At 41.1% G+C, this 24,813-nt stretch overlaps 1 protein-coding gene across 1 annotated transcript in view; it reads left to right on the top strand.

Moving 5' to 3' along the window:
- The first annotated feature begins 2,610 nt into the window (after positions 1 to 2,610).
- The window catches only part of C1QL4 (complement C1q like 4), a 41,983-nt gene continuing 19,780 nt past the window's right edge, over positions 2,611 to 24,813 (top strand). Inside the window, exon 1 of the mRNA XM_026680808.2 lies at positions 2,611 to 3,393. Coding sequence (XP_026536593.1) covers positions 2,830 to 3,393 — 564 coding nt within the window. The 5' untranslated portion in view covers positions 2,611 to 2,829. The remainder of the gene's footprint in view (positions 3,394 to 24,813) is intronic.

Raw genomic sequence — 24,813 nt, 5'->3', positions numbered from 1 at the left:
TGCCACCCTTATAAAAAACATCAACATACACTGATGTGTGTATAATATGTATATGTATATATATATATATATATTTTCTTAAGTTTTCGCGGGTACTTACATGTATGATATTCAGCTTTGTTCAGGTATTTTCCCACGTCATTATAGTTGTGCTTTTAAAGTTGTAGCAACGTTTCGGCAGAATCTCATCTGCCATCATCAGTAGTATGGAGATTTTTTTGTTTGTGAGTGCAGGCTTCCAAATGATTGACAGTCTGGTGGAATCATCTCTTCTATTCATGCTTTCAGGTCTTTTTTCAATCTCTATGGCTTCTTTGATATAGAAAACACACACACACACACACACACACACACACACACACACACACACACACACACATATATATATATATATATATATATATATATATATATATAATTTGTTTAGTACATATGTACATTTTTTCTGATCATTAGACACATATAATTCTGCACATTCCAAAATAAGTGCATTCATGAATGCGTGTATACAAAAGTAAGTATTCTTCTAGAACTACATATATTAGTGTAGTAATGGATTTAGAAATAAATGCAAACAGAGTTCTTTCTAATCGGACAGATCTAATGCTGGTCACATATACCTGCTTGTTTCTGATGACTCCTGATCACACAACTATCATGTGGAAAAGTCTGGGTTTTTTTTCCCTATTCACTTGATGAAATCTGCCTCCATGACATCTAACAAAAACCAAGCCTTGCATTGGTATGTTTGTGGATTTGAATATGAAGGGATAGAGAAAGGACAATGCAATGGGCATACAATGTTCTTAATACTTATAAAGAGAGACTGAGCAATGGATAATAAAATCATAACAGCACACTGACAGGAGTACTCTATATAGTGAAAGGTGAAATGGACTGGCCTTTTTTGTAGTATCTGCCTTTAATAAAATATCCCCTTACTCTAGTATCCTGATTTAAAATTTGTTTCATAATAGTCAGTCAAGCAATTCAACCTGTCTCTGAACAAGCTATTTCTGTCTTCAGCACATAGGTGTGTACTATAATGTATATTTATAATGTATATGTACAGTTACTCCACTGCCACTTAAAATGTATTTATCATGCACATATCCTCAACCTTCCTGGATATTCATCTATCACACACTTCTATAAACCAAATGCAAACTTCAGTAAACAGAAATACACGCACACATCACTGTATATTATTTGCCTACCCAACAGATCCCATTTTTATTTCTTTCCCATGTGTACCCATATTTATGCATGGATCTTTTTTTCCCCATGCATGTTTGTGAATGATCCCCATGTCATCAGGAACAAACAATCTGAGTGGGGCATGTACTCATTCTCACACATGTGTTCCGTTCGATTTCCTCAGCTGTCTCCATGTGTAACTGCTGCCGCTGAAGTTTTAAGTCTGCCTCCTCCCATCCCGCTTTGTATAGCATCTCAGCAAACTGAATCGGAGCGTTAAGGCACCTACCTCTCTTTGTGCAGTGTGTGTGTGAGAGAGAAAGAGAGAAAGAAAGGAGAGAGAGAGAGTTGGGTGTTTGGGGAGGGGGGAATAATTGATTAATTAATGAATGGGATGGCTTGCAGCCCCTCTAGGAGATTCCTGCTGGATCTGTCAGCTGTTAATCAATCTCTGTTGAGAGAGGCAAAGGAGGCACAAAGGTAGAGCACTTAATTGCAGGGGGAGAAATGATACAACCCCAGCATATAAAACACATCCTTAAACATGACTCTGGATGCCAGCGGGGCTGGGGGTTGGCTGGGCTGTAGACAGAGTGAGCCGAGTCCAGGAGAGATGGAGGAGAGGGGGCACTAACTACAGGAGCTCTTCCTCCCTCAGCAATGCAAATGGCCAAGCCAGGCAGACAGAGAGGCTTCATCGTCCCTCAAGAGTCCTTTTTCCTTCCAAGACAGGGTGGAGATGCTTGTCCAACTGGATTCCTACCATCCGAGGACAGAGGCCTCCTGCTCCCCTACGCCTGAGCGTCTGCCCCAGGCTCAGGGAAAGCAAGCAGAAAGTCCAGCTGCCATGGATGGCAGGAGACACTTCCAGACTTCAGACAGACCTGTCTCCACAGCTGAGCCGCTAAGCCTCCTTTGCGAAGCACCAGAGGTCGCTCTGGTTGGCTTAAAGCTACTTTTTGCATCTTGGGCAGCTCAGTCTGATCTTTCCTTTTTGAGTTTATGGAAAGAGTCTTGCATGTGGTAGGGAGGGGTGCTGGATGACCTGTTTGTTAGAAAACCCTGCTCTCTCCCTCTGGCTCTCCGTTGATGGCCATATGATATGGCACAAGAAGCTCCGTGGCCACCAGCTGAGTTCTCCACTGGAGAAGAGAAAGGAAGGCATAGACAGACTTACATATTCTCGCTCTCTAACACACACACACACACACACACACACACACATTCTTTCTCGTTCCATCTCCACCCCCTAACACATCTGCTGCTGCTGCTGCTGATGTTGCTGCTGCTGCTGCTGCTGTGCTGCTCTCCGGGAAGTAAGAGCGAGACAAAGTGATTTTCCTGCGAAAGAGAGCAGTTCTCTAGTGGAGGGAAGGCAGACCAAGGAGCAGAGCTGCCAACTTGTGATGGAGTTTGCCTTGTAAGGAAACCAGTGCTTCATTGCCAAGGACAGGACATCGGAGGAGAGCATCACTCCAGGGACACTTCGGGGGGGACACCTCCATCCGCGTGGTTTTTGACTCCAGAGAAACTTCCATCATTACCTCCAAAAGCGAAGACGACTTTTTAACCCTGGCCGCTTCCAGGCTGAGCCGCAAAAAAAGGGTCATTGGGGCCGCCATCGGGGTGGCCATGGTGCTGGTACTCTTGGTGGCCATTCCTTTGCTGGTGCACAGCTCCAAAACCACCTCCCACTATGAGATGTTGGGCAGCTGTCGCATGGTCTGTGATCCGTACACTCCCCAGACCCACGGGGCAGCTTCGGCGGAGGCAAGCCAAGAACTGGCTCTCATCTCACCACCGCCTTATGTGTCCGGAGGGAAAGGAGACCCAGGGAGAAAGGCCAAATCTGGAATCCGTGGGCCGCCAGGACCTCCAGGGCCACCTGGGCCCCGAGGTCCAGCTGGAGAACCAGGGAGGCCAGGTCCCCCGGGCCCACCGGGTCCGGGTCCTGGAGGTTACATCCCATCTTTCTACAGCCCTAAAATTGCCTTTTATGCAGGATTGCGGAAGCCACATGAAGGGTATGAGATCCTTCGTTTTGATGATGTGGTGACGAATGTGGGAAACTACTATGAACCATCAAGTGGCAAGTTTACCTGCCCTCTCCCTGGCATCTACTTCTTCACCTACCATGTACTCATGCGTGGTGGTGATGGTACCAGCATGTGGGCAGATCTGATGAAGAACGGGCAGGTAAAGCAATGCTCCCTCTTATCCCCAAAATCTTTTCTTTCCACTTTCATCTTCTCCTGTTTTACTTTTCTCTCTTTTTCTGTATACAAATCTGTGTGAGTTCCTTGTCTCTTGCCTCTGCCTCTTCCCAAATAATTTCCTCTACTCCCCAGTCTCATTTTACTGATGGATGTAGTCTATTATAACTACCTTATAAATTCTTCATTCTACCTGTTCTAATTTAGGACCCCTCCCACTCCAACAATTAACCACAGTGACCCTTACTAGCTCCTCCTCTTTTAAACTCTAACTCCTCATAAGCTAACATTCACCTTTGCCTTATTTCTTAATCATAAACACCTTGCACCTGTTCTAAAAACTTAGTCTAAACCTGAATGTGCTTTAAGTACAGAAACTTCACAGCTAATTTCTTGGAGCACAATCCATCTCACATCTCAGGATTGTGCCATGTATGTATGTAGTATTGTGCCGTAGAAGTTTGCAGCTCAAACAAATGATTTTATTATTCATAAGAACTCTCACAAAGAGTTAGAAGAAAGGATTAATTCCTCTAACTTTAGTTAAAATTGTCATTGCTTTGTATAGTCATTCTCATTCATTTTTACACATATCCAATGAGTGATCTAAAATAAAACAGTAACATCAGTATTAAAAGCTCTACAAGAATCACAAGGCATGTTATACAGTGTTTAAAAGAAGCCTGTTTTTATACATCGTCATTGGTTCTCTTACGAATTTTCAAAGGAAAAAGAATATGGCTTAACAAATAAAATATATTTCTGGCATTTATCACTTAACATAAGTTCTCCCATTAAGAAAATTTCTAGATTTGCAATTCAGTGTTGCTGTCAATTGACTAAAATTCTTGAATTGAAAACTACCCTTGAATTCAACTTTGCTCTCCTTTTCTTTATCCTGAATGGCTCCTTTGTTTCTTTTTAAATAAATACATAATTCAAAATAAAGCAAAATGCAAGGCAATATAATATTGGGGAAAAAATTATATTCTGATTCTCAGACCATTTGGATCTAAAGCAGCTGAAAAAGGATTCACAGTTTATACTATGTTTGTTCTGTTTACACATCTCTAGATCGCTTGGAAAGGGAATCTATTTTCTTTTTAAAATATCATTTATGTTAATCTACTGTGAAACTTCAGTTCACCGTGCCATAATTAAAGAAATACCTTCTGCTTCCTGATACAGTAGTAAATCTGAAATCAAAACTTTGCATAACGATGCAACCAGCTGTTAGGGCAACAGACTGATGGGCATTCTCCCAAATAGGTATCTCTCATTAATGAATAGAGTGTACAACTGAAAGGAGAGGAAAAAGATATTTGGTTTGTTTGTTTTTTAAAATTAATGAAAGGATTTTAGAAAGCACTGAGTAAAACAATTAAATCAGTAAGATAATTGTTTTCTTCCAGTTACAGAAGAATTAAGTTTATCTTAATAAAATGGTTATTAGACATGCCCTGCACACAGAATGAGGTATTTCTTAAAACGGTTGTGCCTATATTCACCGAATGTTTGATAAATTATCCATATACAATGTACTTGTAGCATGCATATGAATTAATCATTTATACAAATTGCCTCCATTCATCTTCATGTTTTAAAAAAATGAATGTTAAGAAGTCTTCACCTACACGAAAAAGCTATTCACTTTAGCACAGTGTCTATTATGTATTCTTCAATATCCCATTGTTTTATTATTGAATAGAAACTATCAGTCAGTATTGTACTAAATACATCAAAACATATACAATTTAAATGCTAAGAATTATCATACACATATATTGTATATGGTGTATGCAAAGAAATAGTTATGCTGAGTTGCAGAGGAAAATAAAATAATGTGTGTGTTTTGAAGTATGTTGCACAATCTAGATTTACTTCAGGTTTTGGTAGTAACCCATACAGGTATGTAAAGATTAGTAAGTTTATATAATTATTATTTGCATACTTTCCAGGTCAATAGCACATACATGTATATGTACACAGAGTTGTATAAAAATTCAGTATTAATATATTTTAGCAACAAAACTTACTAATAATTACATTCCCAACTTGAGATAATGGTGAGAGAGATAAAAATCTGACAATTATCAGAATAAATTGTTGAAATTGAACCTAAAATATTGCTATACCATAGAGGTATGAATCTAAAAAGAAAAGTAGGGACTGGAATATTTTTAGCCAGGTGAATGCCAAATGCAGAGCAATATCACTTCAATATCTTCTTGCATGTTATATGTTTGTTTCTCTCCAGCCAAGCAATTTTTCCAAAATCTATTGCTCCTTTTTGCCCTTCTTTTAACCACCTTTCAATAAACTAGTTTATATGACCTCTCCCTCTTCTCTGTATTTATTAACTGCCAGCCTGAAGCTTCAGGTGGATAGAAACTTTACAAGCAACTTGGGCTTTTAAAAAGTTATTTATTTTTCAAGATAATTCTTTTTTTATTGAATGGCTTTTCATAAGTCCCCAAACTTGGTACCATAAGATTAAGGGAGTTAACTATGAGTGAAATGTTTAAAGTTTTTTTTTTAAATCTACCTAGGGCACCAAATTATTACATTGATTAGGTTAAATTAGAGAGTCTCATTTCCAACTCTTTCCATTTATTAAATAGAAAGAAGACATCGATCTGAAATTTAAAAATTCATTCCCTTATCCCTCAGCAAACCACCTGAACTAATGAAAGCAACATCTCAAGAGAAGGAATCTGTCATCTCCCTTCATCGAATCAATAAACATATTTACATGTGCTAACAGGGAGTTTCAGCAAAAGGCTTTGGGAGACATACCGTTTAAAAATAATTTCTTATTTTGTGAAAGGGCACAAACAACAAAAATATTTTAACAGCCAGATAGAATTCTTCTGTTCAATTGGTATCTGTTTCTATTGTCCTGCGTCCTTTTTTTAAATTTTTCCTTTCCTTGTAAAATAAATAAATAAATAAATTAGATTGGAAAGTAAATGAGCAGCTAACATCACACTGAATGGAGGAGGGGGCTAGTTTGTGTCCTCTGAATTAAATGAGGATTAAAAGCAGCCAAAAAACCCTCAGGTGCTACAGGTGGAGTCACTTCCATCTTGACAGTGGACATGTGACACATGCATACATCCTTATTGTAACATCCCAACCCACAATGTGTGAAGTAAAGACCCAGGGACATCCCATGTAGCAAGCAAAAGGGGGACTCAGTAGAACTAAGACAATAATTTGGGCCTGGCTTTGGAACACACTCCCAAAATACAAGTCTTAGCCATTCTTCTGGATAGTCACATAAATTAAAATAGGTTGTGTCTGCTTCCTCACTTTGGCCCCTGAAATGAGTGCCTGCCCAGGTGTGTTTGTATGCTATAGTGTACTGATCCGCCACTTACTTTCCTTGCCGCATAAATAAATTGGGGACAGTTCAAACATGCCATTCTTTAATTCCAGATCATTAAAAAATAGAGACCACAATCAATTTCATACTTACGCCCAATAATGTTATTGTTATTATCACAGTTATTTCTTATTCGTCCAAAAAAAGTCAATTAATTATTAGCAATATTTAGACATCGAAAAGGCTGCCAGACCTAAGTTGGGAGCCTCTCCCTCCTAGGTAAAATGGAACTTGGCTCTATTGATCAGAATTATGTCAGGCTGGATCACTCTGCTGTCTTTCCCTCTTCCCCAAGTGATTGATGCTTCGTGAGGTTTTCTGTTCTTTTTCCGCTTTTTCCTCCCAGCCCCCACTCTCCTAACTTGAAATAAAAATCTCTCCCCTATCCTTTCTCCAACAGCAGCACAGATTGCAGCAGACGATTGAAAGCAGCGACGAGAGGGTTAATTTTCCCCCTCCCTGAGAGAGATGTTTAAATTTCAACACCTTCACAATTTGTGCCTGGTGGAGAGGAACAATTGCCTGCTTATTAAATAATAAATAGCGGGAAGGATAAAAACTGACAGGACACCTGGTAATATTGGTTCAGTCAATTCGCCTCCTGAGACCTGTTTGCAGTCAATTTGTCAGGAAGGGGCATTTTAGAAAAAAATAAAAGTTTTAAGATCAAAATACCTCCTGTCAATTGAGATCGGGGAGGGAGCAGTAACAGTCTTCTTGCTTTCCTTCCCTTCCCTTTTCCACACAACTCCTCCTGTTCTCTTTACTGTATGTCCTATACCTTTTTTTTGTAATCCAAAGGATCATAATAGTAATCTATGTGTAGCCTATAAATCCAACAATAACCCTACGCACAAATAAGGAGGAGGTTTAAAAGCTTACCCACACATAGACAGCAGGATCCTACAACAAACAAACAAAATCTTTAGCACTTAATCTTTGTAAGTCTCTGAGTTTAATAGCACTCTATCCCATTCTTAATGCACAATTAATCAAGGCATAAATAGAAGGGATTCTTCAGGACAGAGCACCAGAGGTTGGGAGGGATAAAACAATTCCCCGAATTGTGATTTTAAACCTTGACACCTCTACCAATCCCGTTTAAATTGCCAAATCCTAAACTCCGGAATTAGAAGGGCAAATTAAATTCAAAAGGCATTTCTCAATTCTCAAAAGCAGAGATGTCCTGAAAGGGTCATAATGGTGAGATGGACACGTATGCCTTATTTGACATCTCTGGCAAGATCTGAAAAGCCATCTAGACAGAAGTGATCCAGCCTAACAAGGGTTTGATTCAGCATGAGACTTCAGAAGTTACCGAAAATCAGAATTAGAACAACTTATTCCTGTCTTCTATACATCTTGTCGGGCCTGTTTTAATTTTTTCTTCATCTTTAATAGCGTTCTCTGCAGTTAATAGCCAAGATTGTAAAGTAGATGAACAGGGAGATCAACTTGGAGGCATTGGGGGGAGCTGATTCAAAATTCCAAGTCCTTTGGTAGGAGTCCAAACCCACAAAAAGGCTCCCACACAGCCACAAATCTCAGTCTCCGTTCAGCTATTCTGTCTTGGCACGGTTCAGCTCGCTGGCAGACAGACAGCGTTCCTCTCTGAGTGAGAACCTGGAGCATTCCCAAGTAGATCAGACTGTCTTGTGCCCTCTTTGGCCAATCTCTTTCAATATTCATCATTTTGTCAGTCTCAAACCTCACAAGGAAGTCAATGCATTCTTGGTTTCTGTCCCTGGGCTTTGAAGAGGTTGGGTTTAGTTTAGTTTTCCTTGTCTTCTCAGCCTCAAGTATCATTCAAAAATTGCTTCTACAATAGCTCAAATATTAGACTTTGTTAGCAATAGGGCAGCCCCAGGTATGGCTCCAATCCAGTTCCTCAGTGGAGTGTTATGGTTCACATCTGCCTGGAAATTATCACCTCCAGCCAACAAAGGCTTCTTCTTAAGTAAGGATACATGGAGAGGTCAAGTGTGAGCCTTTTGTCACGTGACTAGATGAACTTTTCCCTTGGGTTTACCTCAAAGGACAAACTAGACAGCCAGTAAAGTATCATGGTTAACGAATTGGACTGGTGTAAGAGACATTCTGCTCTTTAGAAGGCCAGATCCTGAAGATGAAACTCAAATACTTTGGCCACCTAATGAGAAGGAAGGACTCACTGGAGAAGAGACTAATGCTGGGAAAGATTGAGAGCAATAGAAGAAGGGGACGACAGAGAATGAGGTGGCTGGATGAAGTCATTGAAGCAGTTGGCGTGAGCTTAAATGGACTCCGGGGGATGGTAGAGGACAGGAAGGCCAGGAGGAACGTTGTCCATGGGGTCACAATGGGTCGGACACGACTTCACAACTAACAACAACAACAAAAAGAGATTTGTGTTTTGGTCCACGCTCAGCTGGCACACTGGGCGACACTGGGACAGTTACTCTCTCTAAGCCAAGCTACCTCATAGGGTTATTGTTATTGGGGAAGAATTGGAGGAGGGGATTATGTATAAAAAGTGAGATATAGATCTAGCAAGCAAATAAATAATGGATGCATTATCCTAGCTCAACTTAGTATTTCCCCCACCCCAATTTTATTGCCAGTGCAGGAGTTCCCTGCACCCACAAACCAGATTTTATTGATCAGGATTCAGGGGGAACTATTCATTTTCAGAGATGCAGGATGCCTACATGTGACTGGCAGGGTCTGAAGAAAATCCGCTGGGATTCACACAGACACATGCATTCCATTTCACTGAACACGTATCTAAACTAACTGGCATCTGTAGCAGAGGGAAGATGAGGATTAGACAGGCTGTGAAGAACTTAGACATCACAGTGGTCCCTGGTCAGGATCATGGAAGCCACTGGCTGGCTGGCAAAGTTGTGTCCACTGTTTGAATAAACAAGAATCAGCTGCCATTCAAGCATCATTTTGTAGGAAGGATTTCAAAACAAAGCTTCAAAGAAAATTTTACAAGGGAGCAGAAGAGGTAGCCTTAAAAAGATATGTGTCCAGTTGGAAATGGGAAATATTCATGGCCTTTAAAAAAAAAGATAAGAGTTTCTGTACTTTTTAGATCTAAGGATACTAGTTCAACAGGAGAAGTAACTCATCACTTAAATGTTTTGGCATGTCTCTGTCAGGAAAAGTACCATGTCTTTTCATTCCTATTGTGCAGATATTAAAGCACAGAAGCACTGCCAGAGAAATAGAAAAGTTGCAGGTATGGGGAAACTGACAGCCCCATTGTTATCTATTGTCACCATATTTGATCCAAAACTCAGGATGGTATACAGCATAGGGAGTATCTTCCACATTTCTCCCCATAATTGCCATGCAAAATATATAATGAGATCTATTATCCAGTGGCTTTTATTGCTGTGCCAAGATTTGAAACTTGCTCTATTTATGATCCAGATCCAGCACTCAATCTGTTCCAAAACATCATCTTCCTCCATGCGTTGTAAGGATAAACTTTGCAATTTATTATCACAACTATAATCTCTTATTAGGAGTGTCCATCTTTGAAATGCAGAGGACATAGACTTAGGTTTCAGCATGAAAAATTAAGCTAGTATGAATGCTTTCTGAAATTCACTTGCTAGGAGACTGAATAGGAGAACTGTTTACAGATTAACAGAGTTGGAAGGGACCTTGCAGGTCATCTAGTCCAACCCCACGCCCAAGCAGGAGACCCTACACCATTTCTGACAAATGGCAGTCCAATCTCTTCTTGAAACTTCCAGTGATGAAGCTTCCACAACTTCCGAGGGCAAGCTGTTCCATTGGTTGATTGTTGTCACTGTCAGAAAATTTCTCCTTATTTCCAGGTTGAATCTCTCCTTGATCAGCTTCCATCCTTTATTCCTTGCCTGGCCTTCAGATGCTTTGGAAAATAAATTGACCCCTTCCTCTCTGTGGCAGCCCTTCAAATATTGGAACATTGCTATCATGTCTCCCCTGGTTCTCCTCTTCACTGTTAAAACAGCTGGTTGTGGAAAAGTTTTCTAGAAATAAAGTAATGGAAGTTGGGGGGGGGGGGGGACAAAGAAATTCATAAACCACGGCTTATATAGGAATGCAACATAAATTATTATCTGCATTATACCGAAATTAATATTGAATGGCACCTGCTATTGAATAATATGTAAAGTTTGAATTCTATGAATCTTTGTTTTGGAGTATCTAGCATTTCTGATTATTGTTGGTACAGTATATACATACTTTCAAATTATCAACGCGAAGGCATTTTTTTTTCATAATGGCACATATTTCAACCAGATCTTATGTTTGCTTTATCGGCGAATAAAATTAAATTAAGAATAGAAATTGTGATTCAGCAAGAGCACTGCTTCAAGTCACTGGAGCCAATAGTTGTCAAGTCAATAGTTCTCTTGAAAGGCAAGAAAAAAAAATCTTATCCAATTCCTGGCTTCCCATAGCCATTCCTCTTACTTTACTAACATCACATCTTTGCAATGTAGTTTAGACACAGTTTATTAACATCATTAGACACAGTTTATTAACATCAAATTTTTTAACAGCTGGTTCTGTGGGCGAGGCTTAGTTGGTGGGCGTGGCTTGGTGGTCATGTGACTGGGTGGATGTGGCTTGATGGTCATGTTATTGGCGTGGCCAACTCAATATCACTCACATTGAGGCATGCATCTCCTCGCCTGGCCTCTCATGACTGTGGGGATGCTGCAAGTCGTAAGTGTGAAAAAGGGTCATAAGTCACTTTTTTCAGTACCGTTGTAACTTTGAATGGTCACTCCACACAAGCAAAGTACCAGCAAAGGAGAGGAAAAAAACTCCAGAGAAGTTCCTGAGACAGGAAATCTAGTCCTGCCAAGAATGTAATAAGGGTTAATGGAGAGGCAGTTTCTGTAAGCAATACCAGAATGTTTCCTTCCTGCCTTCCTTACAGGAACCGGTTCTCCAAACTGCTTAGAATGTTAACAACCGGTTCTAGCGAATAGGTGCGAACTGGTAGAATCCCACTGGTAGAATCCACCCCATCTTTGCAACATCGTTTAAACATAGTTTACTATCATCATATCTTTGTCACCCATCGTTAGTTTAAGCAAAAATGGAGTTGTAGGCTTCAGTTCTATTTTTTCAAGAACTAAAATTATAGGCAGTCCTCAATTTACAACAGTTCATTTAATGACCATTCAAAGTTACGACGACACTGGAAAAAAGTTATTTATGACCGCTTTTCACAGTTATGACCTTTTCAGCATCCCCATGATCATGTGATCAAAATTCAGATGCTTGGCAACTGGCTGATATTTCTGACAGTTGCAATGTTCTGGGGATCGTGTGATCACCTTTTGAGACTTTCTGAGAAGCAAAGACAAACTGAAAGCGAGATTCGTTTAACAACTATGTTACTAACTTAACTGCAGTGATTCAAGTAACAAGTGACAAGAAAGGCGGTAAAACGGGGCAAAGCCTATTTAATGAATGTCTTATTTAGCAACAGAAATTTTGGGCTCAATTGTGGTCATAAGTTGAGGACTACCTGTAACAGATTGGAAGGCACCTTGGAGGCCTTGTAGTCCAACCCCCCTGGCACAGGCAGGAAACCTTATGCCATTCTGGGCAAATGGCTGTCCAATCTCTTCTTAAAAACCTCCAGGGTTGGAGCATCTACAACTTCTGAAGGGAAGCTGCAGTGATTCACTTAACTGTGGCAAGAAAGGTCGTAAAATGGGGCAAAACTCATTTAACAAATGTCTCACTTAACAACACGATGCAATTCCCATCCTTGAGGGTTCCAGGGATTTTAACTGTTGATTTCTAATTTATATGCCAGAAGGAAAATACTGGATTTATTCACCTCAGTTTCTCTCCTCAGTCTGAATTGTCCTTTAATGCAAATGCTGGGAATCGGGTGGAATCCATAGCCAAATTCATAATTAAATACTAAGCCCCACTATCCATCAGCAAATGCAGGATGACAAGCCTCTTCCTATTCGATTCCCTACTTCTCCCTCACATCCCAAAATACCTAAATTCTAATTGAAACTGGACCTGAGGAGTGCACCATTGCCTTCAGCCTCCAGTCAGCCTGCCTGAGGAAAGACTGGAGGAATTATGGTCAGTTCATCGACAGACAGCGATTCTTTCCAACTTCTCTCCAGAGTCATTTTTAAAACACACATATACATTTCCAGGGCTGCATGATTCTCAGATACACTGTCATAAATACCCTCATCAAATGCAGCCCTGCCAACTCCATCTGTGATCTTGTCAGTTTATCCCAGCTTAGCAGCTCCCGCTTCTTGGACAGGCGGCCACTCAGGAAAACTCTAGCAGATCAAAAGAGGGCACTACTCTTCTAAGTCAGGCCTAATTCTTTGGCCTCCCTGGGCAGGAATTATACCCATGCAGAAAGTGTCTTATGCTATAATATCTTTGCCCTCCTTTGAAAAACATTGGGTTGCTTCTCATACTACAAATTCTGATGCTCCTGTGGGCAGAGAAGCCATCCAGCACAAGGGATCCCCCCACTAGGCTCAGTTTGAATGTTGGAACTGGAGAAACGGCCAAGTCCTTGGCCTTTTATCTACAAGTAGGCCTCAAGTTACAATGGTTCATTTAGTGACTGTTTAAAGTTACAACAGCACAGATAAAAAGTGACTTACAACCGTTTTTCACACTTGGAACCGTTGCAGCATCCCCAGGGTCACATGATTAAAATTCAGACGCTTAGCAGCTGACTCATACTTGTAACGCTTGCAGTGTCCCAAGGTCATGGGATCCCTTTTTGCAACCTTCTGAGCAAGCAGAGACAATGGGGAAGCCAGATTCACTTAACAACCATGTCACTAACTTAGTAACTGCAGTGATCCGCTTAACAGCTGTGGCAAGAAAAGTCGTAAAATGGGGCATAATTCACTTAACAAAGTGTTTCCCTTAGCAACAGAAATTGGGGGCTGAGTTGTGGTCGTAAAGCAAGGACTACCTGTATTGGAGACCAACCAAAATAGGCAGATTCATATAACCCACCCATTGTTCTCTTTCAATTCTAGGCACTAGGCAGGAAAAGGGGGAGATTATTTGGCAGAAGACATTCAAGGGAGGAGCTGAGAGGAAAATAAAGCAAACCTAACTACAGGGTTCTGACCCAGCTCCCCAAACACGACAAACCCTCTGACGTGAACTCAAATAGATTCCTTTATTAGGAATGCCGGCAGCCTTGGCAAAAAGTTTCTCTCGCAGGCTAACAAGTCTGTCCGTCCAGAAGATAAATAGCTGCCTGCTACACCTATTCATCTCCTCCCCCTGCCTTTTATCCCCAGAGCTAGGGTGGGGCCTCACTAGCAGTGGTGGCTCTTTCTTGCCCAGGATCAGCCCACGGCTTTCCACTGGTCTCCTCTTCTCTGCCTTCTGTGCAGTCACACATCAGGCACTGGACCCAGCTGTTCCTCCTCTTCTTCATCAACCACCTCCAGACCTGGGGGTTGTTGACACTCCATCTGAGGCAGAGGTGGTACTCAGCAGGTTTTGACAGGTTCTGGAGAAACCGGTAGTGGAAATTTTGAGTAGTTCGGAGAACTGGCAAATGCCACCTCTGACTGGCCCCGCCCCCATCTATTCTCTGCCTCCCGAGTCCCAGCTGATCGGCTGGGTCTTCTTTTGTTGCTCTGCACAGGAGAACAGAGCTGAAAAGCAGGTTAGTGGGGTGGGGAAGGAATGGAGATTTTGCAGTAACCTTCCCCTGGAATGGGGTGGGTATGGAAATTTTACAGTATCCTTCCACCAAGCCACATCCACCAAGCCACACCCACCAAGTCATGCCACATCCACCAAGCCATGCCCACAGAACCAGTAGTAAAAAAATTATGAATCCCACCACTGATCTGAGGGCTGACGGATGGCCCAGACTCCGCCTCTGTCTCTCTCTCTCTCTCTCTCTGCCAGCTCCATTCCATCTTCCCCTTTGGATTCCCAGGTTGCCCTGAGGCTGATCCTGATTCCTCTGACTCCTCCTCTGATTTGGCTGTTGGAAGGGCCAGCAACTAACAGGCCACAACATACAGGAGTAAACATTCACCGTATCTCACCTTGCCTTTTTTTTCAGTGGTGGGATTCAAATTTTTCTACTACCGGTTCTGTGGGCGTGGCTTGGTGGGCGTGGCAGGCGAAGGATACGGTAAAATCTCCAGTCAGAGGTGGGATTTGCCGGTTCTCCAAACTACTCAAAATTTCCTCTACCGGTTCTCCACAACTGGTCAGAACCTGCTGAATACCCACCTCTGGTTTTTTTTCTTCCTTGCAATCTTCTCTTCAGATAATGTTTTTTGTTTTTTAAAACTTCTTTCTCTTTGAGGATCTTGCCTTTCTCTAAAGACAACTTTCCCCTCCCCTTGAACATTCGCTCTTCCTTCCTAGATTTGCTTTGCAATTTAATCCATGTTAGCTCTCCCTATGACCTCAACACACTTCTTTTGAATTGGCCGTTTTGGTATTCAGTCCACATCCTTTCAGCAGGTAGACATTCTTCAACCTCTCTCTTCCTTGTTTTACCACACCCACTTTACTATATGCTACCTTTGCTTTCTCCTGAGGTACCCAACTCTCAAAAGTGAGCAAATGTGGGCATTTTCACTTTTTTTTTTAACAACATTAATTTGTTACAACTGACCTCTACACTGCACACTCCTACAAAATCTCATTGGCATAATAAATCACCTTGTGCAAAAAGCATACCGAACATGTGAGACCTGCAGCAAAATGTGATATATTCTCATCTTCCCATAGGAGGGCAATACCAGAGGCCATTCCATTGTACTCTCACTTGCTCCATTTTCTTCTTTTTTTCATTTTCAGTCAACGTTCTGTAGCTCTGTTCTCCTTTGTCTCTTTTTAGTCTTTCCAGTGGCTGGAAGATTAGAAAGAAATTGTTGAAAGATTCTGACTTTCTCTCTAGCTATCCTTCAGCAGGACTGCTCTCCAAAACCAGAACAAAATAGGACTACGGTGTGGTGAGAGAAGCTAACAAATGAAAGCTTGAGCTGAAAAATGGGCAGATTCTGGACAGGGGTTCAGAGAAAAATAAATTAAAAACCTTTCCCAATGTATCTCTATGGGACAGGAATTGGGGAAGGGCATGGAATAGTGCAGCATCCTCCATTCCAAGCCTTTGTCCCTCCTGATCACATGACCCCTATCCCGTGCTTCTAAACCACATGCACACAAACATGCAAGGGAGGAGCAGAAACACACATGCACAGACACAACATATGTCACATGCCTGCCCAGAGAAAGACACATTATGTAATGAATCTCTAGGTTTTTTTTCTCCCTCTTTGTTTTGATGTTGTTTGCCACCCAGACGAGTCCCTTGAAGCTGGGGCACATTACAAGGACTGTAAAATAAATAAACTAAAAAACAAAGGTGACAACTGCAGAGACCATTACGGTCACCGATATACAGCAGAAGCATTTCTAATGCCTCCATTTATCATCTCTATCCAAGAGGGAGCATAGTCAATAAATGTGTCATATCAAAAGGGCTGTTTTGAAGGTTCGGGTGTTGCTGGATCAGGCAGCGAGGACTGCTCGTCACCCATCAAACAACATTTTATCAAGTAAAATGCAGCACATAGCTCTATAACTTTCTCAAGTAAGCGAAAGGGTCCCTTTTCATCTCACCAATCATCTCCAAATCCTTCCATCTCCAAGTCCAGTCACCACTGCAGCCCAGAAAGTAGCATGTAAAAGGACTGGCAATGGTAACTGTTCCTCAGGATCACTCCAGTCATTCACTGGAGAATTTCTCTGCATGAAAAGCAGCCACGGAGGCAGAAGACTCTCCTTAGCAGTGGGCCCAGGGCAGAGATCCAATAATACTGCTTCATATGGGATCTATGACAATTCACCACAGCCAACTCGCCATGCTGCAGGATAACACGCTGCGGGACAAGAGCTACACTAATATCAAAGAAATGGTGGAATAGAATTATTAAAGAAACGATGCAAAAGGAGGGACAGAATAAAATGTGAATGGCAAAAATTAAAATATTTTTTTTATTTCTTTTAAATAATTAAATAGAATTGTTACATTATCCCACAGCGAGTTGTCCCATGGCGAGTTGGCTGTGGCAGTTGTCCCACAGTGAGTTGGCCATGATTAGTTGGCCGTGGCGAGTTGGCCAAGATGAATTGGCCGCAGTAAGTTGGCTGTGGCAAGTTGTCACATTCCCCTTCATATGAGAGCCAGGGAATACTGTACTTTTCCATGAAGCAGTGATGAGCTTTCAGACTGAATAGCCCTGGTCTAGTTTTATTCCAGCCTAACATTTTACCAGCAACTGGTGGTTTGCATCTCCAGAAGCAGGGTGAGCTGCTTTGGAGCCTCAGTCTAGACCACAGCCATTCAGCCTGAAGACTCATCACTGCTTCACTGATACCAGCCATGAAAGCCTAGATCAATACTTCTCCACATCTCTCCATATCCAGAGTTGGGGGGTTTTTTAAAGCATTTTTTTATGTACAGTTTCACACGCTCTGTGGAAAATATTACAGATGACGACCACAATTGAGCCCAAAATTTCTGTTGCTAAACAAGACGGCTGTTAAGTGAGTTTTGCCCCATTTTATGAACTTTCTTGCCATGGTTGTTATGTGAATCATTACAGTTGTTAAGTTAGTAACACGGTTGCTAAGTGAATCTGGATTCCCCTTTGACTTTGCTTGTCAGAAGGTCTCAAAAGGTGATGTGATCACATGACCCCGGGACACTGCAACCGTCATAAATATGAGCCAAGGGCCCTAATTTTGATCACACGACCATGGGGACGTTGCAATGATGGTAAGTGTGAAAAACGGTCATAAATCACTTTTTTCAATGATGTTGTAACTTCGAACGGTCACTAAACAAATGGTTGTACGTTGAGGACTACCTATAGTTTGGTGTAGTGGTTAAGGTGCTGACCTGGAAACCAGGAGATGGTGAATTCTAATTTCTGACTTGGGCATGAAAGTCAGCTGAATGATTATTGGGCCAATCAACCAGAGGTGATATTCAGCAGGTTCTGACCAGTTCTGGAGAACCGGTAGTGGAAATTTTGAGTAATTCGGAGAACTGGCAAATACCACCTCTGACTGGAGATTTTACAGTATCCTTCCCCTGCCACGCCCACCAAGCCATGCCCACAGAACCAGTAGGGAAAAAAAATTGAATCCCACCACTGCATTCAACCCACCTCACAGGGTTGTGGTTGTGGGGGGGAAAGGAGGAGCAAGGAGTAATAAGTAGGTTCTCCGCCTTAAGTTACTAATAAAGTAAAAAAGGCAGGATAAAAAAAAAATAAACAAATTGACCCTTGTTGAGACTTCAAGCTTTTTTTTTTTTTTTTTGGTCTGTTTGCTTTAATTCAGGAGCTTTCAATTACATGACAGTCTTTCCTCCCAGGCCACATTAATTTTACCAACTCACTGCACAGATTTGCCATCCTCATGCTCCCTAGGCCAGAGAATGTGGATTCTCTCCCTCGCCCCTTTTCAGAGATCAGGAGCTGAATTTGCCTATCGTGCCCCAATTCTATACACACACCCAATTGAACAGGCCTCAAAGCAAATCAACCTTCTTATCACTTCAAACCTACCATTTTCAATCTCATTACGCCTCTCTTTCCTCTGATCCCTCTTCTACTGTTGTTCTCCCTGGGTGCTCGTTCGTGTGTAGTGCCAGCCCAAAGCTTTTCCACCTCTCCCTCTGCAGCCATCTTTTTCAACTTTGGCAACTTTAAGATGCGTGTGGACTTCGGCTACTAGAATTCCCCAGCCAGCATGAATTCTGGGAATTGAAGTCCGCTCATCTTAAAGTTGCCAAGGTTGAAAAAAAACACTGCTTTATAGCAAAGTATGTAGCAATGTCTACTGAGGCTTCCAACAATTGCAGCTCAGAGTTCAAGCAAGAGTGAGACTGAACTGGCTCTTCTATGAAGTATCTCACTTTTTGCAGCCCTGTAGTGCAATCACAGTGGCCATCTGCGGTCATTCCCTCTAAAAACAAACACAGGTTCTGGCTGCTGATGGGAAGGATATCTACAACGGAGCCCCTCAGAAACAAAACTAAAGCATTCTCTAAAAGTGAGTGTGCTCAGTGCCACACAGTGTTGAGGATTTGGGAAAAAGAAAAATCTAATACCTGAAAGACAGAGAATATGGAATGGCTCTCTAGGATAAGGGGTATGCATGGCTGACTGGCTGGTGGTGGTTATTACTTAGAAAAGAAATTCATTTGTAGGTAAGGATATATTGCAACCTTTAGTTGTAGCTTTGATTTGCATCCTCTGTAAATGTTATTTCTTCATTCTTTTTTTTTAATTTTTTTTATGACAAACAAAACAACAAATAAAACCTTCTTTCAATCATACAGTGTGTCGATTTGGTACATATGTCGTGTGCACAATATTTATAAACCTTTCCTCTTAAATTTACATTCATATTATATTCTAATCAACATTCTATATCATATTGTATCATTATTGTACTATCATTAAAGTTTTTATTTCAATTCCAGGCTATCTTTAAGAGCAAATCTCAACTGTTACTAAATTATATTCATATTATAACTTATTCAAAAATAACCAATTATAATATGTTATTATTATTATAATATACTTTAATTTCTTACTCTTCTTTCTAGCCATTCATAAAATAAATCCCAAATCTTGTAATACTCCTTTTCTTCTTGCTCTCTAATTGTTAATGTTAATCTACTCATTTCTGCACATTCCATTATTTTCTTAATCATTTCTTCCTCCATTGGAACTTTCTCATTTTTCCAGTTTTGAGCAAATACAATTCTAGCTGCTGTTATTATATTAATTAAATATATATATAAATAATCAAATATTTCTTCATTCATAATGGAAGTCACCTTTTCTGCTGAAAGAGTGATAACTGGGAGGAAAGCAAGGCTTCCAGTGAAAACAATTTACAGTATTTTTTTCCCTTCCATTCAATTGTGTCTGATCCTTGGAGACTATATGGGAACAAGTTCCTGCAGTTTTCTTCGCAAGATTTTTCGGAAGTGATTTGCCCTTGCCTTCTTCCTAGGTCAGAAGGAAAATGGCTGGCCCAAGCTCACCCAAGTGGCTATGTACTGGAAGCAGAACTAGAACTCACAAACTCACATTGTCAGCAAAAAAAAGTAGTTGAGTCAACAGGCGACTCAAACCTGCTTTAGGAAAACATAGATAAATATCTATTCTCCATTTGTCTCCTGTCCATTTACTCAGTTTCTTCATTGGCTCTGAAAGACTAATTAAGCAAAAAATCCATTTATTATTCTGTTTAAAACCTTTTGTAATTTCCTCTGGGTTGGCTGAAACACTGCCTAAGAGGTGGCCAATGGTCTGGAATGGTTTTCTTAGAGCAGCTTTTGTCTCTCTACCTCGTGTGTCATTACCACAGTTGTTAATTAACGGAGTGGCTCATAGGGTGAATTACTGCAATTAGCAATTTATTTATTTGGCACCATCCATGTGCATGGTACTTAACTTTAAAAAAATGGTGAGAAAAGCAAGAGAGACAGCTGGAGAACGGAAGGGAAATGTAGAAAGAATAAGCAAGAGAACAATATTTTTTAATTTGTTAATTCATTTTATTCTTATTGCTCAATCAAGTGAAACAAATAAGCTTATAATTCTAAAATTATAAAACAATATAACACCAAGAAATCCTCCAGTCTAGTAAAAAGAGGCACTCCGGAAGCCAGTAACACGCCCATTTCCAGACTTCTGAAACTTCCTAGAGGGCCATTTTTCACCCTCCCAGAGCCTCCGCACAGACCCTGCACTTACCTGCCTCCAAAACGGGCTGCCTGGAGACTCCTGGGAGGGGAGGGGTGGGCGGAGCCAGACAGTTGGTTCAACTGCCAGTTTGGCGAACCAGATATAAATTTAACATCTGGTTCCCCCAAACTGGCCCGAACTGGCTGAATCCCACCCCTGGTTACAGGTAGTCCTCAACTTACAACCACAATTGAGCCCAAAATTTCTTTTGTTAAATAAGATATTCGTTAAATAAGTTTTGACCCGTTTTACCACCTTTCTTGCTACAGTTATTAAGTGAATCACTGCAATTTTTAGTTAGTAAGAGGGTTGTTAAGTGAATCTGCTTTCCCCATTGATTTTGCTTGTCAGAAGGTCTTAAAATGCGATCACATGATCCCCATATACTGCAACTGTCAGAAATATGAGTCAGTTGAATTTTCATCATGTGATCATGAGGATCTACAAGAGTGGTAAGCATGAAAAAAGGTCATAAGTGTCATGCCCTTGTTGAAGTCTGACTCTGAGGGGGAGATTGAGGAGCTGACAGGGAGTGGGAGTATGGCTCTGGTGGCTGTGGAAGAAACGGGGGAAGGGCACAGTCCAGGTTGGCATTCAGAGAAAGACCCAGGGCCATCCCCTCTTCATCCTAGGGCACGCAGGGAGGAACAGAGAAGGGAGCAATGTGTCTTACAGGAGAGGAAAAGGCCCTGATCCCTTTCATTAGTTGTAGCTGGGAGAACAGGATATAAGTGGGGCATTTTAAATAGCTCTTTGCTGGAACCAAAGTGTGGCTTTATCTTGGTCAAGTCTTATCTGGGTTTTGGCGTCTTCCCTATTGTGGTTGCTGCATTAACTTGTGGAAGTCTGCAATTTATCATCCTGGCCTGCCATGTTAATGACTCCAGTGTGGTTTGTGTTGGTTTTTTTTAATTTCTAATTATTTTTACTTTTGGTTCACACTGCATTTACTTTCTTCGTAGACTGTTTTTTGGAAGAGTTTGATATCAAGTTGAGAATAATTGGACATTGAGGCCCAAGTTGGAGGTATTAAAGGGAATTTATTCTATTTTTGTGACTGTGTTATTTTTGTGTTATGCCCCGGGTCATCACAGTAAGTCACTTTTTTTCACTGCTGTTCTAAGTTCAAATGGTCAGTAAACAAAGTGTTGTAAATTGAAGATATCTGTAAGATATCTGTATTCTGAAGATATCTGTATTCTGTAATGCAAACAGCAAAGATAATTAATCAGTTATTAAACAATTGATAGTTACTGTTACTGTTTCAATTAACTGTGCTTGGTCTTATTTGAAACTGAAAGTTCAGTCTCAGGAAGTAACACATGTGCTCTTTTGCCTGCCTGTGTTAATTCTATGCATTTTCATACATATTTTGGGAATGATATGTTGCTGTTCCCAGAATGTGGATATAATGTACAATATATTTCCAAGCCACAACAGAATTGGGTGTTTGAATTCCACTCATCTGCATTTGATCCAGAAGAAATAAGTTGTATGATTCAATGCAGAAATCCAGAGGTGGTATTCAAATTTTTTATTACCGGTTCTGTGGGTGTGGCTTGGTAGGCGTGGTGTGGCTTGGTGGGTTTGGCATGGCTTGGTGGGCGTGGCAGAGGAAGGATACTGTAAAATCTCCATTTCCACCCCACTCCAGAGGAAGGATACTGTAAAGTCACCATTCCCTTCCCACTCCACTAACCTGCTTTCCAGCTCCGTTCTCCTGTACAGGGCAACAAAAGAAGATCCAGCCAATCAGCTGGGACTTGGGAGGCAGAGAATAGATGGGGGTGGGGCCAATCAGAGGTGGTATTTGCTGGTTCTCCGAACTACTCAAAATTTCCAATACCAGTTCTCCAGAACCTGTCAGAACCACTTCTGCAGAAATCTCTTTCCAAAAAGTATCATATTATTTCTAAGGCATGTACCATACACCACATAATATATAATGTTGACTGTTTCACAATAGTTTTAACATCTTTCAGGCTTATTCTGACTTTTTTATTTGGAGAAATCAAGCCCTGTTTTACTGAGAAAAGCGTACCAGTGATTTTTAGAGTCAGGAAGAAATAAACAAGATACATCCTTGATGCTGTCCTTTTCATGGACTTGTCTACAAAGCAGAGAGAAAGCAAATATCTTGAGCCCAGCAACCCCAGATATGGCCGATTCCCCATTAAATCCTCTCTCCGGCCCCATGGTCGTTGCCCTATGTCAATGGCTCAGACATAAGCTCCACATGGCAAGTTTATCCCTCCTTTGCTGATACAGGCAGGCTTTCATCTCCCCTGGTGACAGCTTGATCCATGTAAGAGCTCACTCTATTGTCAGAGATTTGTTTGGTAAAGCCTGATGCTGGCCTCTTTTGATCTGTCTATCCAAGAGATTTATTACCTGGACACTGTCACTAGAGCATCTGAGCTTTTCACATCATTGATATATCTGCCTTTAGACATATGCACCAAGGCTCGGTATGCAGGTGCATCTCTTGGTTTCTCTGGAGCACTGAGCACATTGCTGGATTAAATTGCTCAAGGTGAATCTATCTGGACATCGGTGGTAGAGGAAAAAAAAGTGAAATCCTGTTTCTCCAAAGGCGGAGGGTTACAGACAACTTTAAATGAAGTCTTGTCACGTTTTAACACATTTGCATTCCCAGAGTTACTTTAGGACAGTTAGCCTATAGACATCTGATTCCCTGCTGTGAGTCAGCTAGTTTAGGATGTCTAGCCTTTAGGAGTTTTAGAATCAGGATCATGCACACATTCCCTTCATAGGCCAAAAATTATCTAGGAGCACTGGTCACACCACAGCAGCCCAATATTGCCTCTCCAAAATATTTTTTTCCCCAAGGCTACCACATTTGGAGAAAGTAAAAACGGAGAGGCCAGTGTGGAACTATTTACATTCCCTCCAAATGTTGAGATTATTCTTTATGGAAAGCAGTACATGCCGGTAGATAAGATAGCAATAGCTTGGCATGCATTGTGTAGATTGTTTGGTAGCAGGAAGCAAGCAATCCTACATCAAGAAAAAAGGCCCTTTTAGAGCCACTTCAAATTATTTTCTGCACTTTCTGGTCTCAGCTGAAAAACTAGAATTTCTGATCTCTGACCATGGGCTACTTTGCTTCTGATTCACTTTAGTGGTTCCTTGAAGATAAAATAATATTTTTTTCTGATTTTTTCTTTCTTTCAAATAACCCTGGGTGTTGTGTGTATTGGGCACAGCGCCACACAGGAGCAACACAAATCTGAAAACACTTTTGAAAGTAATCAACTGTATTAAGGCTCTTGTGAATGGACCATCACTTCATCACATGCACTTCACTATTATAGGAGCTGAAATACAGTACAGTGAGTTAAAGAGAAAAAAGGGATGGAGGGAAAATAAGATGGGGAGTTAACAGGTTTACCCAGTAATTGAGACACAGAGGAAGTTCTCACAAATAAGGATGGAGGCTGAGTTATACTAAAAAATGGGTTAAAAGAGAGCCAGTTTGTGAGGTGTTTAAGGTACCAGAAGTCAGGAGACTGAGTTCTAGTCCTGTCTTGGACAAAAAGCCAGATGGGTAACCTTGAGCCAGTCTTCTTTTTCTCAACCTCAAGAAGAAGCAAAGGCAAAAATCCCTTCTGAAAATCTTGCCAAGAAATTTGCAGGAACTAGTCTAAATAGTTAAACAGCATACTAAAAAATATCACCTTGCCGACCAAGGTCCATATATCAAAGCTGTGGTTTTCTCAGTAGTAACATATGGCTGTGAGTAAGGCTGAGCACTGAAGAATTGATGCTTTTGAATTGTGCTGTTGGAGAAGAATCTTGAAAGTCCCTTGGACTGCAAGGAAATCAAACCAGTAAATCCTAAAAGAAATCAAGAAACACCTCTTTGGAAGGACAGATACTGAAGCTGAAGCTCAAATATTTTCTCAACCAAATGAGAAAAGAAGACTCATTGGAAAAGACCATGATGCTGAGAAAGATTGAAGAGGAGGCAGAGGAGGAGATGGTTAGATCATTGTCATTGATCCAATGAACATGAATTTGTGCAAACTCCAGGAGACAGAGAAGGACAGGTGTACTCTGGTCCATGGGGTCACAAAGAGTCAGACACAACAGTGACTGAACAAAGAAGTCCACAGAGCAGCAGAAGGAACTGACTTGAAGGGCCATGCATATAAAAACAGATTTAAGAGCTCATTAGCCCTAT

The sequence above is a fragment of the Notechis scutatus genome, chromosome 2, assembly GCF_049901735.1.
Source record: "Notechis scutatus isolate UNSWTSFEM ecotype Mainland chromosome 2, rNotScu1.2, whole genome shotgun sequence".
NCBI lineage: Eukaryota > Metazoa > Chordata > Lepidosauria > Squamata > Elapidae > Notechis > Notechis scutatus.
Note: the sequence above shows the minus strand (reverse complement) of the source record. Positions and strands in the feature narration are given on the sequence as shown.